General features: G+C 39.8%; 1 protein-coding gene across 5 annotated transcripts in view; it reads left to right on the top strand.

Moving 5' to 3' along the window:
• The window catches only part of LOC121730045 (extracellular signal-regulated kinase 2), a 38,881-nt gene extending 34,805 nt beyond the window's left edge, over window positions 1-4,076 (top strand). For 4 of the 5 annotated variants that reach the window (XR_006036062.1, XR_006036059.1, XR_006036063.1 and 1 more), the window contains 6 exons: window positions 444-584; window positions 1,196-1,335; window positions 1,689-1,881; window positions 2,587-2,748; window positions 2,970-3,455; window positions 3,753-4,076. Coding sequence is in view for 1 of the 5 variants with exons in the window: in XM_042118835.1 (XP_041974769.1) it covers window positions 444-584; window positions 1,196-1,335; window positions 1,689-1,881; window positions 2,587-2,748; window positions 2,970-3,390 (1,057 nt within the window). In the remaining 4 variants the exon portion in view is untranslated. Of the gene's footprint in view, window positions 1-443; window positions 585-1,195; window positions 1,336-1,688; window positions 1,882-2,586; window positions 2,749-2,969; window positions 3,515-3,752 lie in introns of those variants that run through there. The other variant, XM_042118835.1, reaches the window with a different exon arrangement.
• Window positions 4,077-15,945: the final 11,869 nt, after the last annotated feature.

The following is a 15,945-nucleotide window of genomic DNA, read 5'->3' as shown; positions in this document are numbered from 1 at the left end:
CTCTAACAATCGTGAAATGACGTTGTTAGAGCAGGACGCGGCATTTTCGTTCATTTATTTGAGTATCAAAACAGTTTCGTGGTACGGCCCCTGAATCGCGATAGCAATATATTCGTGTGCAGATGATAGAGCGATATAATAGCATGTGGTGAATGTATAATTGAGTGCTTGCTATTTTGACTAAATAATCTTTTGATAGAGACCTTAGTAAATTGTGTTGGTCCTTGTCATTTTTGTGGATTTAAATCGATAAGAGATAAAATATATTTTAAATATTACGTTGGAAGTGAGGTCCATGAGAATTATTCTCATTACCAAACTTGAAGTTACGTTAATGCAAGTAGAGAACTTCGAGTGAAGTCATCATTGTTTTCGTAGATTCTATATCAAATCATCGATAAAAGGACCAAATAACATAGTGTCACATTAAAATGTTATTCTAGGGTTAAGCTAGCTGATTTCGGACTGGCTCGGTCGGTGTCATCTCTGTATTCTGGCGGGGAGGGAGGCGCGGACCCGTGCCTCACAGACTATGTCGCCACACGCTGGTATAGAGCTCCGGAGATACTCATTGCTAGCAAAAAGTACGTAAATAACATAGATTTGATGAATGTAGCAAGCTTAAATACAAGGTGTAACGAAACTAAGTGATAAATGATAATACTTTAGGGGATGTAATAATGTGTTCCTGGCTCCTGTCATAGAGTTCACTGTAAAAGAAGAAGCGCTGAAAGCGTATATTTTTTACTTTTGTATGGAAGTATTCAACTATTCATGATGCTTGGGCGTTTGCCTATACATTAAAAAATTTGCTCTTTCAGCGCTGCTACTTTCACAGTGAACTCTGTCAGGAACACTGCACCCCCTAAAGTATTATCACTTAGTTTTGTTACACCTTGTATAGAGAGTAGGATAAATTAAACCGAATGTTACAGACTACAGTACAAGCTTTCCGAAGTATTACAGCAATATAAAAAAAGATCTTTTATTTTCTAGCTATCTTTTTATTCTGAATTATTTTATCTTTTTTGAAATGAAAATATTTGGGTTGTTGTAGCATTAAAGAAATTGATACATAGTCAGATGTAGGACCTACGTGGTTTGGTCGGACTTAGTTAAAGTTAAGATCCACCATCTGTCTATGAGTCTACTTATCTGATAGATACATTCAAATGTAATTGTTATTGCTTTATAGCTACACAAAGGGAATAGACATGTGGTCTCTGGGTTGTATATTGGGGGAGATGTTGACGGGCAAGCCTCTGTTCCCCGGAAGTTCTACGGTCAATCAGATCGAAAGAATTATGTCCGTTCTCCCGAGACCATCGAGCGAAGGTCAGTTATTGAATTTCACGTTTATTTTTTTTTATAATAAACTCCAACTTTAATTTCTTCATTGTCGTACGGATCGGCCAGCTTGAGAATTAGTAAGTTTGTTTTGGTCGTAACTCCTCAAGGTTTAGACTTCTGTAAAATAATCATTTAATAATAACTAATATGCATAAAAACAATTCTTTTAGATTTCGGTGCATTTCGATATTTTAATTCTTAAGTACCATGAAAATGGCGTTCAGTTAAATCTTGTTGTGTAATCCAATGAAGTAGGATTTAAAATTTCTATCGAAGTACAAAACCGCGCTTACTCTTGTTTCGTGTGACTTAGGTTAAAATGTTTTCTCGAATTTAAGATATCGCTGCAGTGTGTAGTGGTTACGGATCGTCGTTGATTAAGGAGCAGGCGTCTAATAGTAACGCTTCCTTGTCGACTCTTCTCTCGACCTCCTCACGTGACGCCGCCGATCTGGTCAAACAGCTGCTGGTGTTTAACCCGACCAAAAGACTTAGCGCGGAACAAGCGCTAAATCATGAATACGTCTCTAAGTGAGTATGAATAAGCTAGGTCAAAAATTCAATAGATCCATGCTATACTAATATTATGAATGCGAAAGTGTGGCTGTCTGTTACCTTTTCACGCCCAAACCCTCTGAACCGATTTTTATTAAATTTGGTATGGAGATACTTTGAGCCCCGGGAGAAGACAAAGGATGCTTTTTATCCCAAAAAATGTACGGTTCCCGCGCGATAAACGGATTTTAGGGCATCGCCTAGTACATAATACATATATTAAAACAGTGTTTGAGCAATACAATGCATTTTCCTTGTCTGACATTTAGGTATGGAGATATATACGTGGGAGAGCCATGCTTCGGCACGAATGGGCCGGCTCGACCGGAGAAATACCACGTTCTCACAGAAAACCGGCGTGAAACAGCGCTTACGCTGTGTTTCGCCGAGTGAGTGAGTTTACCGGAGGCCCAATCGCCTACCCTATTCCCTTCCCTATCGTCCCCTATTCCCTTCCCTTCCCTTCCCATCCCTACCCTCCCCTATTACCCTATTCCCTCTCATAAGGCCGGCAACGCGCCTGCAGCTCTTCTGATGCTGCGAGTGTCCATGGGCGACGGAAGTTGCTTTCTTTTGCCCCCTTTCATAAAAAAAAATACTATGAGTCCCAGGAAGGGACATATGATAATTTTTGCGGGCATTAGTTGTATTAAAATTAAATATGCAATTCTTTCTCTAAAGGTTTCACAGAGAAAAAGATGAAGTAACGTTGGCATCAGACGTACTGCTTCCCCTGCGAGATGATAAGCAACTGTCCGTGGATGACTACAGGAACAAGTTGTATAGTATAATGGCTAAAGGATTCCAAAACACAAACGGGCTAACAAGGAAGAGCTATTCGGGGTACATATTTTGTTGATTTATTTTTATAATTAGAGATATATGTATAGTTTTTTTGTCAGTTTGAGTATTTTCAGTTTTAGGTGCAAAACTGAAAATACTCAAACTGTACTGTGCATTTACAATATTATGATGGTATGATTCGTAATATAATTCGTAGAGAGATATGATTTTAGTCGATCTGTGATATAAGTACTACCTAATATTACAATTATAATTTCCAGTAAAAGTCACACTCTCATATCGACTACTAAAGCGAGTAAGAGTTTCCAAGAAATGACAGAAAGTACGTATACAACATCGAAACATATGAGTGCGTCCGCAGGCGTCAAAACGCGGACCAAGACACCAATAGAGAGACCGTTAAAAGAATACCGATCAGACCAAGCTATTAAACCCGTTAAAGCGACCAAGTCCTTCGAAACCAGAAGTCAGGAGTGGCTCAATAACAGCCACAGGGATTACTTCCCATCCGGACCTAGCCGAGACGTGTACAACAGCGGTAAAAAGTTGCTCCAACAGAGACGTAATTCAACGTCCTTCTCCACTTTAGGGATCGGAGATGCAGTGGGATTTGGCCAGAATCAGAAGCACGGGGTGATAACTGCCAGTGCCCTCATGGATCTCCGGACCAGCATTCGATGAAACCAAGAATCTCGAGTGGAAACTTAAAATGTTGTTAGTTGATATATTTTACAGTCTAGCGTTAGGTTCGATGCTACGAATAGTAAATACTAAGGAAAAGTAACTCTGTCAAAAAACATGCTCCGCAATTCCGGCGACAATAGTCATTGTATGAAAATGTATGGCACCGTTTATAACTTTGACAGACTTACGACTGTCGCGATGCGCGGAATTGTACCTTTAGGTACACATTTCTATACATTTGCAATATTTAGGTGACCTTGAGCGGTACTAGGCTGACGTTACATGACAGATCAAAAGGAACCAAATTTAAAACGGTAATAGTATGGGAGTTACAATTCCTTAGTTTTTATTATTCGTAGGTTCGATGTGAATCTTCAGTTCAAGTTGCTATCGTCCCGCAGTAATAACTTTTCGATTGAAATGTAGGCAGTTTATGAATAACGAGGATTGCCGCAAGATATAAGAAACATTATTATACTACTTTTGAATAGACTTGTGGACATGATTTAAACTTTACTACTTAGTGAGATTAATCTGACAAATCACTGCAAACTTAACGCTAAAGAAGCGCTTACACGGGCAACAATTGCGGCAATAATTGCCCGGTGACACGAATGGACCGACCTGGAGTAATTAGTGGAGCAATATGGAGCAAATTCAATAATTGCGAGAGTTATTTTGGCGATATTGCTCCAGATATTTCATATCGCTCAATATCGCCGATACGAATTGACGAATATCCGATGGGTTCGTGTATGACAGTATTGCCTAGTAACTAGTTGATGAAGTTGCGCCATATCGCTCAATTGTATTGCGATGGATTGCACAATATTGCTGCTTGTTGCTGCTTTTAGCCGAAAATTGCTTGATGTAGTCGTGACGTCAAAGTTGACGAGAATTGACTGGAGTGGAGCAATTTTAGTTGCCCGTATAAACGCACCTTAAAAGACTATCATAATAATAATGAATAGCCTAAGTAATCTCACTTCATTGTTGGTATATTAATTCTTTGAAATTATGTTACTTGATATTATTTAATGACGATGATGGAGATATTTTTAACCGTTTTATTGTTGATAGCATTTCTAGTATAAATTACGTCAGATGTATATAATTAGAAGTCACCAGGGTAGTGTTGTGTTGTTGATATTATGTCACCACTTTTCAGTTTTGATAAATGTGTATAGCTTGATGGAGATTTTTCCCGATCTAGGAGGGTGGGACAAATGGGGATACCCGAGGTGCAGACCATAACAGCTTTTGTCATTTTGTTGAAAGGAAGTAATATGCTCAGAATACCTTGCTGACCTTTTCCTATAATTTTGATTTTCTTCTATTGTATTTACGAATTCATAAATTACTTCGTTTCACCTCTCGTTCTTCTATTTAAATGGAATATAATATTATTATCACTTATTAACTGTTTAAGTATCTTGTTATACAATTTCACTTATACAATAAAACTGCTCAATTACTATTGAAATTTCTAGTCAACAGGATGTAGGTAGGTAGGTTTTCGACTATTTTATTCCTATAGTTGTTATGGTAATACGTAGATACAATAGATTTTATATTTTAGTAAAAGAGTTTGATGAAAACTGCCGTGAACATTTCAGATAGTTGAATTAATAAAAATTTACTACAATCCATCTTTTTTATTTAACTTCACTTTCTTCATTATAAGGCGCCGCAGGCCCGCCGCCGGCTGTTTCATCGCCCGCGTGCAAAACAGATTATGCCCCTCTACGACTATGGGCGCGATCAGACGTACGCGTGTTCTACAGTAGTGTTTGAGAAAACACGCGGCACGCGCTGAATCCGCTTCAGCATGTTCTCAAATCTCGTACATTCAATAAAAGGTAGTAAAACCGAAATGATTTGAATTTAGGACGTTCTAAACAATGAAATATATACTGTTTTAAGTTATCTACTAAATAAAACATCATTTGTAAGTAAATATTACTTTTCATACCTTATGAAAAGTAATATTTTATCACAAATCGATCCATTTCACTTTGCCTAAGCCTGTGTTTCAAATTCAAATATGATTTCAGGAATATCCTCATTTTCTTCGTTCTTTTTAGTGCCGTATATTTTTTCTTTAGTCATACGGCTATACATCTCTCTCGTTAGCTCGAAATTAATGCAATTTCCAGCTCGCAAATAATATAACTCGGGCGCAGGATTTTTTGACCTGAACACGCTTACTAACTTCTCAGTTTTTGTCAATATGATTTGCAGGTCTTTCGAAGGATATACAAGACCACCGCGAGTTTTGGTTGTGATCAATGAGTTACAGAGATCGACGGAATTATAGAGCAAAGATAATATGCATACTTCACATTTTAGTGATTTTGTTATATATCGGGCCACAAAACCGGCAATGTATGACGTGACAATATTTGTTTGTGAATTGGTCGGTGTTGGCTTGATCGTTTATCAAGATGACAATGAATTGCTCTTCCATGGTGCCGTCAATTTGTATTAAGTCTTGCTCAAATAGATCTTTTTTTTTCGTTTAATCATTTATGGTAGTTATTAGATTCCCACTGGAGCAGGCTAAGATATTTATCTGCCCCAGAAAAAGCAATTGCCAACTTCTCCGTCTCGAATCTCAGCCCGTATTAAGAGTCATTTGAACGCAGCTTTAAACTGCACGGCTTTTGGGCTAATGTTATACCTTCCCCGTGCTCGCACAGTCGAAAAAACAATTCTATGTGGTCCTAGCTTATTTTATAGAGCGGAATATATTTTAAGACCTTCAGATCATCAACTAAATATTTATATACAAGGCTAAAGCACTTCGCATATTATCGACAATTAAACCGATGAATCCGGTTTTTCTTTTGGAGTTCAACAGTAATTGCCCATTAGGCAAATTTAGTTCGCTCAAATAGCGGATAGCTCCATCGAACAGCGCTTCTGTGAGTCCGATATTTTCAGGACACATTGCCTTCTTCCAACCAGGAGGTCTCACAGAATGGCTGTTGAGGACATCAAATGTATCATTTAGTATCCTTATAAAGTTTACAGTTCCGGCTGACCCCTCGAACGACTTCATTTTTTTTTTTCGCAAAACTCGATTGCATCAGCAACTGAGTTGCTTAAAAGTTGAGGGGCCAAACTAACTTTCATTTTTGTTTTGCAAACATTATGTGCGATTGTGCGCCTTTTTAAGTTTGTTTGCCAAATTCAGACCTTGAATGTCCTGCAGTTCTTGAAGGCGCTCGAGATAAGAAAAATCAACTTTCCTTCCAACTTTTATCGCATGACAGGGGTCAATAAAAATGTGGATTTTGCTATCATGGCAAGCAAAAGAGGTGTTGTTCTGATTTTTTAAAATCTCACAACTTAAAGTGGCAAACTTTGCCTAATAGGTGGCAGGGCCGTCGCAAGTTGTGCTCACACATCGCCCGCGAAAGGCCGCGAGTTTGTGTTGCCAAGGATGACATGACGATGCATGAATAGTAGTATTAGTATATGTCGGCTTGCGAAAGATTCCAAAACTGTGTTTATTATTAACTCTAGTAATAGATAAATCGAGAAAATGTAGGGTGTTATTATCTTCACATTCTAATTTGAATTTAATTTTAATATGTTTTTTATTTAGTTCTTTTACAAATACGTCCAGTTGTCTCTGTGTACCCGTCCAACAAAGAAAACAATCATCTACATATCTAAAGTAATATAAAATACTTTTATTAACGACGATATTTCTTTGTTCAAAATCGTCCATAAATATTTCGGCCATCAAAGGACTTAAGGGTGAACCCATAGCTAGACCGTCTTCTTGAACGAAGAATTCGCCGTTAAATCGAAAGTAGTTTTGTTCCATTCAGGAGGTAGACGTTTTTCTAGTGCATTCCTTAAAATACCCAATGTTTCCTTACATGGAACATTAGTGAATAGACTATCAACATCAAGTGAAACTAATTTGCAACGAGGTGGCAAAGTCACATCTTTAATTTTGTTGACTAATTATTATAGACTATTTTTTATGGCATAAGGTGGCCGAAATGAGAGTTTTTCTTTTATTATGAAATTTAGTGACTTTGCCAGCTCGTATGCTGGTGCACCTATGTATGAGACAACTAGACGCATGGGAATATCAGTTTTGTGAATCTTTGGCAAGCCGTACAGTGATGGTTCACGAGGATTCATTGGGATGAGTTTTTTCTTTGATGATTCAGTTTTAAAGAGATATTGATTGTTATTAATTGCTAATTTGAGCTTAGCTAAAACTTGTTTGTTGGGTCAGAAGGAACCCTTAGAAATTGTTCACCCTGAATCACGTCATTTACTCTGTCCAAATAATCGTCGCGCTCCATCACTACTACTGTGTTACCCTTATCCGCTTTCAATATTACTTAGTTATTGTTATCTATTGTTTGTTTTAATGACCTCAAAGCCACTCTTTCGGGGTTAAAAGAAGAACCGGAAGGAGTAGGTACCTTTGATTTCGTTGGCTAGTAAGCCCTTAACCATGTTATCTTTCTTATTAACTACGGCAGTTATTTCCGAATCCACCGCAAGCATTTCCAAAGCATTCTGATTAATATTAGGAGTGATATTATATTTAAGACCCTTTTCCAAAAGTGTCATCTCATCCTTGGCAAATTGTACGCTGGTTAAGTTTTTGACGCGAGGGTGGAAAGAAAAAGGTTCAGACTTGGATATAAGATCCGGGGCCCGTGGCAAATTGATGGGCCCCTATCAGTAAAAATCGTCACGTTAATAATAAAACAATATGTAAGTACTTAAAAATGTTTGCCCTTTTGGGTCGGGGGCCCGTGGCATTTTGCCAGCCCTGAAACCTTAAAGTTACGCCACTGGACACAGGATACTTTTTGTCTCGGGAAAATTTACGGTTCTCGAATCCCGCGCTACTAAAGAGTTATGACTTATGGCACAACGGAGTTGCGGGCGTCAAAGTATCTCTGTCTGTCTGTCTGTCTTGCTTTCACGCCAAAACTACTGAACCGATTGCAATGAAATTTTGTACACAGTTATTCTAGAGTCTGAGAAAGGACATAGGCTACATTTTGATGTGGGAAAATATCTTATTTCCATGAAAATATCGATGAAAATGAATTCGCATTGCGCGTAGCCAGCGCTCATCCCGGGGGTCCTGGGTTCGAGTCCCGCAGGCGGAACAAAAAGTTTTCAATGTTCCTGGGTCTTGGATGTGTATTAAAATAAAATTTCAAAAATCTTAAACATATTTTATGTACTAGCTGTTGCCCGCGACTTCGTCTGCGTGGACTTTAGTTTATAGCGCGCGGTGTCAACAAAATTTGTCAAATTTAAAAACTTTTTAAAACCCTGGCAAGTGGTGCCCCTCTTAGGGCCGCGCTACACCGGAATGGCAGCGCTGAAAGTGCTCGCCTCGCCGCTGCTATTCCGGTGTAGCGCGGCCCTTAATTAATCAAAATACCCAAAAACAGCTGTTCAGTGTGCACATAATCTATACTAATATTATAAATGCGAACGTATCTCTGTCTGTCTGTCTGTCTGTCTGTCTGTCAGTCTCGCTTTCACGCCAAACGCCAAAACTTCCGAACCGATTGTAATGAAATTTTGTATACAGATAAAGCTAGTCTAAAGCCTAAAAAGGACATAGGCTACTTTTTTTACTGGAAAAAAGGGTTGTAAGGGGGTGAAAATGCGTAAAATTGTTCAAATTAAGTTAGTTCCAACAATTCATAATAGATGGCGCCGTGAGTCTTCTACATCGCGCTGACGCTTGCTCAAAAGTCTTTCTATAAGACGTGGTATCATTTTACATTTAACTTAAATGTATCGAAAAAAATCGAAACTTAAATGATTTAAGTTTCGATTTTTTTCGATTGTTATATCTATTCTACGGTATTAAATAACTCAGTACTTTATCTGTGTGTGACGTAACCTTAAATCTATCAATGATAAATAGTTTATGGGTAAAGTTGTGTAATTGGAGGGCTAAATAAGCTTTAAAATTTGGCATAAAATATAAAGTTTAATATAAAAAAATGAAATACTTATTGTGTGCACACTGCACAGCTGTATTGATTTAAGGGGTACCAGGGTTTTTTTATAAAAGCTTTTGACACCAATTTTGTTGACATCGCGCGCTATAAACTGAAGTCCACGCGGACGAAGTCGCGGGCAACAGCTAGTAAATACTAAATAGCTTATGGCCTATGGGTATTGGCTATTGGGCAAAGCTAAAGTTGTGTAATGCATTATGCAGCTAAGTTGTGTAACGCTAAATAAGCTTTAAAAGGTATAAAAAAGTTTAATTAAAAAAAATCATATTATGTGCACACTACACGGCTGTTTTGGGTATTTTGTTTTAGGGGGTACCAGGGTTTTAAAAAGCTTTTGACACCAATTTTATTCACACCGCGCGCTATAAACTGAAGTCCACGCGGACGAAGTCGTGGGCAACAGCTAGTAATATTATATATTACATATTAAAATTTTCTTTGATAATAAAAATATACATCTTCATTTTCCATTTTTATTTTGCAATGTATGGTTGAATACTGAAAATATATTTGTTTAGATTATTCAACTATTACTTAATTAATTTTCCAATTAATACATAGCTCGGGTCTCCACTTTCACGTCGTACAGTTGATTACCTACTCTAGTCTGTGGTATTACTTTTACACGGATGATTCGTTCTCCATCATCATGGATTTCGAATACATCATGAACATGATTGCTTTGGAATAGTTTGTGTCCTTTAATTTTTAATTAGGTAAACATCCTGTTATTAGTACTTAATAAGTAATAACTAATAAGATGATCTTACAAATAAATAAATACACAGTAAAAATCATATTCAATGAATTTGAAAGAATATTTCATGATCGTGTATAATTAAGTAAATATAGCTTTCGATACCGTAAATCGGGGTAAATTGGTCCAATCTTCCCCTTCAATTAAAAATTAAACCTTCTTCTGTTACGATCAGAGCTATTCAAGGTATACTTGCGGATGTATGGTAAGCGGTTTTAGAAGTAAGATAGCGTTAGATTACCAAATTATCGTTATATTTTGAGAAAATCTAATAAAACCTTGTCGAATTCCAATTTACCCCTGATGGGGATAATAGGTTCGAGACCGAGGGAAATAGAAATTATGGCCAGGGCTGCCACTTTCAAAAGTAAGCACCAAGTGAAAAAAACTCAAGTAGGTTACCTAAGTACTTATTTTTATGTTTTAATTAGGTATTTAGTTAAATAAAGTATTGTGTCATAAATTAGAGCTATCCTTTGTGAGATCAAATTTTTATTTCAGGTACTTAGTAGCAAATATATTGCATTTAGCTTAGAAAACTATGAGAAGGTAGGTAAGCACTTAGGCCCATTTATAAGTATTATTTATTATTATTATTATTAGTAATATTATTTATTATTAATATTATTATTAGTATTATTTAATATAAGCTGTTCTTCGTTGACTTTATCTCATCTAAAGGTGGCTTTCGGATCTTTGCGACCGCGACCGGTGAAAATTTAAATAAAATGCTACTTTATGACATAGACTATAAGTGTCATTTTCTACTGACATTTTGGTGGCAACCCACGCTGCTGCCGGCGGCGGCGTAAAAGCTAGTAGGTAGAGTAAAATGAAACCTATCGCCTATGTCATAAAGTGGCATTTTGTTTGAATTTTCGTCGGTCGCGGTCGCTCGCGGCAAAGATCCGAAAGCCACCTAAAGGCTTGCTGTAGAATTCGTCGTATTTCTTATAGGTTTTAGCACCCGGTTTAGGTAAATACGTAGTTAGGAGGCATTCTGAAAAAAAATATGAAAATAATGAAGTGTCGCTAAAATAATAAAATAAGTTTTATTGCCAACTTCGATGTTAGTAAATTGTGTTTTAAAAATTACAAATAGAATAGAAAGTATTATTGCAACTAAATAAATGCACAATTAAAATGTTTGACAACCCTATTTGAACATTCCACCTAACCCCTTAGTCTTACCAAATATCCCCCGTATTGTTCCAATTATAGCAGTTCATGAACCAATTTTCCCCCTTCGCGTTCCAATTATGGCAAAAAATATCTAAAAATTAGTGTTCTAGAAAAACTAAGATTTTCAATGAAATTACGCAATAATTTTCTTACCTTCACGTTTTTTTAGGGCGTATTACAATATTATAATCCAATTCACGTCAATATCAACCCTTTTTCGCAGTGTAACTCTTTAAAAACACAAAGTTAAATTGCACAAAAGCCGCATGTCCATCAAGACCTATCTTTGAAAGGTTTTTTTTTATTGCAACCTGATTGGTAGATCTGAATTCTCAGTGTAGCCAGAAGAAAAAAAAATCAAAAAAAGGTTTTAATCTTTAGGACTGTAAAGCAAGAACAGCACGGTTTAGAAAATCCGAGTTTTATGCCTATTTACCCCGGCATTCCTATTTTCCCCATTTTACGGTACAGATTTTCCGCTGAAAAAATCTGTGGAAATATTCCGAAATCCAAACTTAATAATAATTTGGCTCATTACTATTTATTGTGCTAAAAATAATATAAAGAATTACCAAAAAAGTGCAGTTGTCTTATACGTGGGAGAGCCATGCTTCGGCACGAATGGGCCGGCTCGACCGGAGAAATACCACGTTCTCACAGAAAACCGGCGTCAAACGCTTGCGCTGTGTTTCGCCGAGTGAGTGAGTTTACCGGAGGCCCAATTCCCTTCCCTATCCTCCCCTATTCCCTTCCCTTCCCTCCCCTATTACCCTATTCCCTCTTAAAAGGCCGGCAACGCACCTGCAGCTCTTCTGATGCTGCGAGTGTCCATGGGCGACGGAAGTTGCTTTCCATCAGGTGACCCGTTTGCTCGTTTGCTAGTTTCTATCATTAAAAAAAAAAAAGTTGTATGAGAATCATATTGTTACGTGCAAGGGTTCGAGGATTTGGAGAGAAAGACCTGGTGACTCTCTTGAAGACTTTATTAACACTGCACTAAACACTAGGTCACAGCACTTAGCACTAAGTCCAAACACTAATCACTAGGTCCAATCACTAAGCACTATCACCGTCCTAGGTCGTAGCCAAGTCGCAGGTTTCACTGGTTCACTCACTATTGATCACTTGTTGTCGCCTCGAAGATCGCTCAGATCGAACTGAACTGCCGGGCCTGTCTGCGGCTTTTTATATGGCGAGACGAATTCCAGAAAGTTCCCGATTCACGTAAACAAGTAAACAAGTGGAACTTTCTAGGAGGCTCGAGCATGTACCACCTAGCGCCATCTAGTTTCGAGTAGGGGATTTATGTGTAGTGTGTCCCCTGATCAGTTTCGCTGGTTTGCCGCTAGATGTCACCACATGTCCATATACCGTGTACCGTAACACTACTCCCCTCTAAGAGATGCTCGTCCCGAGCATCATTGTTACTGCCATGGTAACGCGCCATGCTGTTCCTACGACTACTCCTGGTCTGTGGTCCCTTTACATCAGCGCAAGTAATACATCTGTGGCACCAATCCTGCACATCATCTCTCCAATGAAACCAGAAGAATCGTTCTCGCACTTTCCTTAGCATCCTCTTGACACCTAGATGACTCCCTGATACGCCCTCATGTATCTCGCGGAGAACATCTGGTATATTGGCCCTGACAGGAACACTCCAGTTTACCCCAGTGGGGAAAGGCGATCCATACCCCCTCAGGGTGTCGAGTAATCTAGACTTCAGCGCCAGGGGGCGTATATCTGCCCGCATAGTGGCTGCTGATATCCCTACTGCTGCTTGGAGCTGTACTCCCCCCGCGACAAAGCTCCACACATGCCTGCTTCTTGAGGGGTTGATGCGTTCATCGCGGATTAGAGGGTACCTTTCGGCTTCGGTTACTTCCTGAGTCTTGAGTGTCGGCGTCATCATAGCCACACTATACTGCTCACACTGGCCTACCCCAAACCAGTAGAGACTGTTGTTTGCTGCGGTGACTAACTCAGCATCCTCGTCATGCCCGCCAGAGTGGCTAGACCCCACCAAACTATCCACGGAGATTGACTCCGACAAAGTGGCCATTAGTTCCTGCTCTTCCCTCTTCTTCTTATCCCCCTCTAGCTTCTTGGTGACAAACTCCTTTACTCTGCCGTATATGTTTTTTCGCTTCTTATTTTTAGGGGCGGAAGTGGAGGTTGAATGCCCAGGTTGTTCCGTTGGCACTGTCTCTCGCGATGTCGAGGCGGAGGCCCCGTCTTCCTCTTTTGCTGCGCTGTTCTCCTCCTCTGGCGCCTCTCCCTCCGGAACCTGGCCTATGAGGTCTCCGACCAGCCCCAGGAAGCAGTGTTGTGTGGGAGGAGTGGCCGTTGACTGGAATCCACCCATCGCAGATGTCTGTACGGTGAGTGCTGGCAGCTCAGATTCTCCTTCTCGTAACGTGTCCGCCATTGTCCTGGTGGGTCGGTAGACGAAACGATCCCCTCTGTCCGCACCTGCACTAAGCCTCTCCATGACGTCTAATCTCCTCTCAGCTTGACCCGAAAGGCGTACAAGTGTTCTTTTGTGACCGATTTACTGTCTAGCGGCTTAATCTCTTTGGAGTTTATTTTAGGTGACGTTCCTAGTGAAAGCTTAGCGAGTATACTAGCAGGTCCCTTTCTTTCCTTGTTTGAGTAAACAAGGGCCACGTTGGAGAAGTTTGGAAGGCGAGGGGGTACAGGGGGGGTGTTTAGGAGGAGCAGAGGGAAGGGGAGAGGCGAGAGGCCACTGGGGGAGGTTGCCCACCTCCTTTGAAGGGGGCGGACGAGGGCCACCATGGCTGGTGGTGGAGGGGGGTTGCCGGCCCCAGTTGGGGCGAGGAGCTAGGAGCACTCGCAGCAGGTGGGAAAAGGGCAAGGGTAAACAAAGCCCCCCAGACCTGGTGACGCTAAAAAGGATGGCGAATGACGACCTTCCCCGCTTGAGGGAGTTGAAGAAGAAGGAGCAGGAGGCGAGGAGGAAGGCAGAGCGGGAAGCGAAAGAGGCTGCCGCTAGGGCCAGAGAGCAGAGCCTGTACCAGCCAAAAGTGGCGGGGGAAATGACCACACAGGCCCTCCCGGTACCGGTACCGCAACAATATTATAAAAAAAGCGTCAGGCGTCCTCGAGTTTCCGCCGGTCAACCGACCCGCGGCGTTGCCGTAGCTTAGCAACGATATCCAAGAGGCCTAGCCTACAAAAGTAGTACATGTATCGTGTACGTCGGCGTAATTTTTCATAAGAACCTTTTATTGCGCATGTCCAAATCATGTCATGTCCATGGCAACGTCAAAGTTTTTTTTCTTCTGTTTTGGCAGCTCGACCTGCGAGGGATGCGTATGTTGTGGCCATGTTGTGGCACAGACGAGGTAAAAAGGAAAGGAACGGCGGAAGGATTAAAGATATCGGAATTTGGAAAAAAGTTAATTTGTTAAATGTGAAATTCTACAACGAAATAATAAATTAATACATTTTAACTTATATAAGGTTTTATTATTCTAAATATTAATACTATTTAAAGGTTAAGTAGTTAGATATACAATTATTATATACTTCTATCATTAGAACTAAGTAGAATATTTACAGAAGAAGGAAATGGGATAGGGATTAAAGATAAGTTATGATACAAATGGGAATGATCATGGAGGGGACACGAAAAGATAATGTGATTCAAGTCACCAACCCCTCCACAGTCACACAAATCGTTATTTCTAACACCGATTCTCTTAAGATGCGTTGGAATACAATTATATCTAATACTTCGCAACCCCATTGATTATCTTTATGACTTCCCCATGATTGGTGTTGCGCATTGAAATCTCCTAATATTACCACTGGTTGTGACTAATGATAACTTTTATTTCAGAAAAATGTGTTATGACTTATGAAGGATGAGGTATGTACAGTGATACAAAACATAATTATGTTATTTACAGATGCAGCAATTATTGAAAAGTCAGAATGATGTGAAGGAAGCGGTATATGATGAAATGATTGGTGATGTTTGATGAGCATGGCTGTCTCACCATACCCATCTGACCTATCTTCCCTAAGACATGTGTAACCAGGAATCCTTTTTTTCATGAAATAAGGAGACAAACGAGCAAACGGGTCACCTGATGGAAAGTAACTTCCATCACCCATGGACACACGCAACATCAGAGGACCTGCAGGTGCGTTGCCGGCCTTTTAAGTGTGAATAGGACTACAGGGTAGGAGAGGTAAGGAAGGGAATAGGGAAGGGAAGGAAGGGAATAGGGAAGGGAAGGGTAGGGAATTGGGCGTCCGGTAAACTCACTCACTCGGCGAAACACAGCGCAAGCGCTGTTTCACGACGGTTTTCTGTGAGCCCGTGGTATTTCTCCGGTCGAGCCGGCCCATTCGTGCCGAAGCATGGCTCTACCACGTAACGAACGAACTTTTATGATTTCTCCACATCCAAATGGTAGAGTTATGTTATTTATTATATCGTCATCAGACCAATCTGCAGGTATACCTCTTACTAAACCTACTCTGCTTACTTGAAAGGATGGGATAAAAGCTTTGAATTGGTCTGAATTGAATAGTGAGCTATTAATAAAACTGTTGGCT

Source organism: Aricia agestis, chromosome 1 (genome assembly GCF_905147365.1).
Source record: "Aricia agestis chromosome 1, ilAriAges1.1, whole genome shotgun sequence".
Classification (NCBI taxonomy): domain Eukaryota; kingdom Metazoa; phylum Arthropoda; class Insecta; order Lepidoptera; family Lycaenidae; genus Aricia; species Aricia agestis.
The sequence above is the reverse complement of the archived record's forward strand: the minus strand, read 5'-3'. Positions and strand labels throughout refer to the sequence as shown.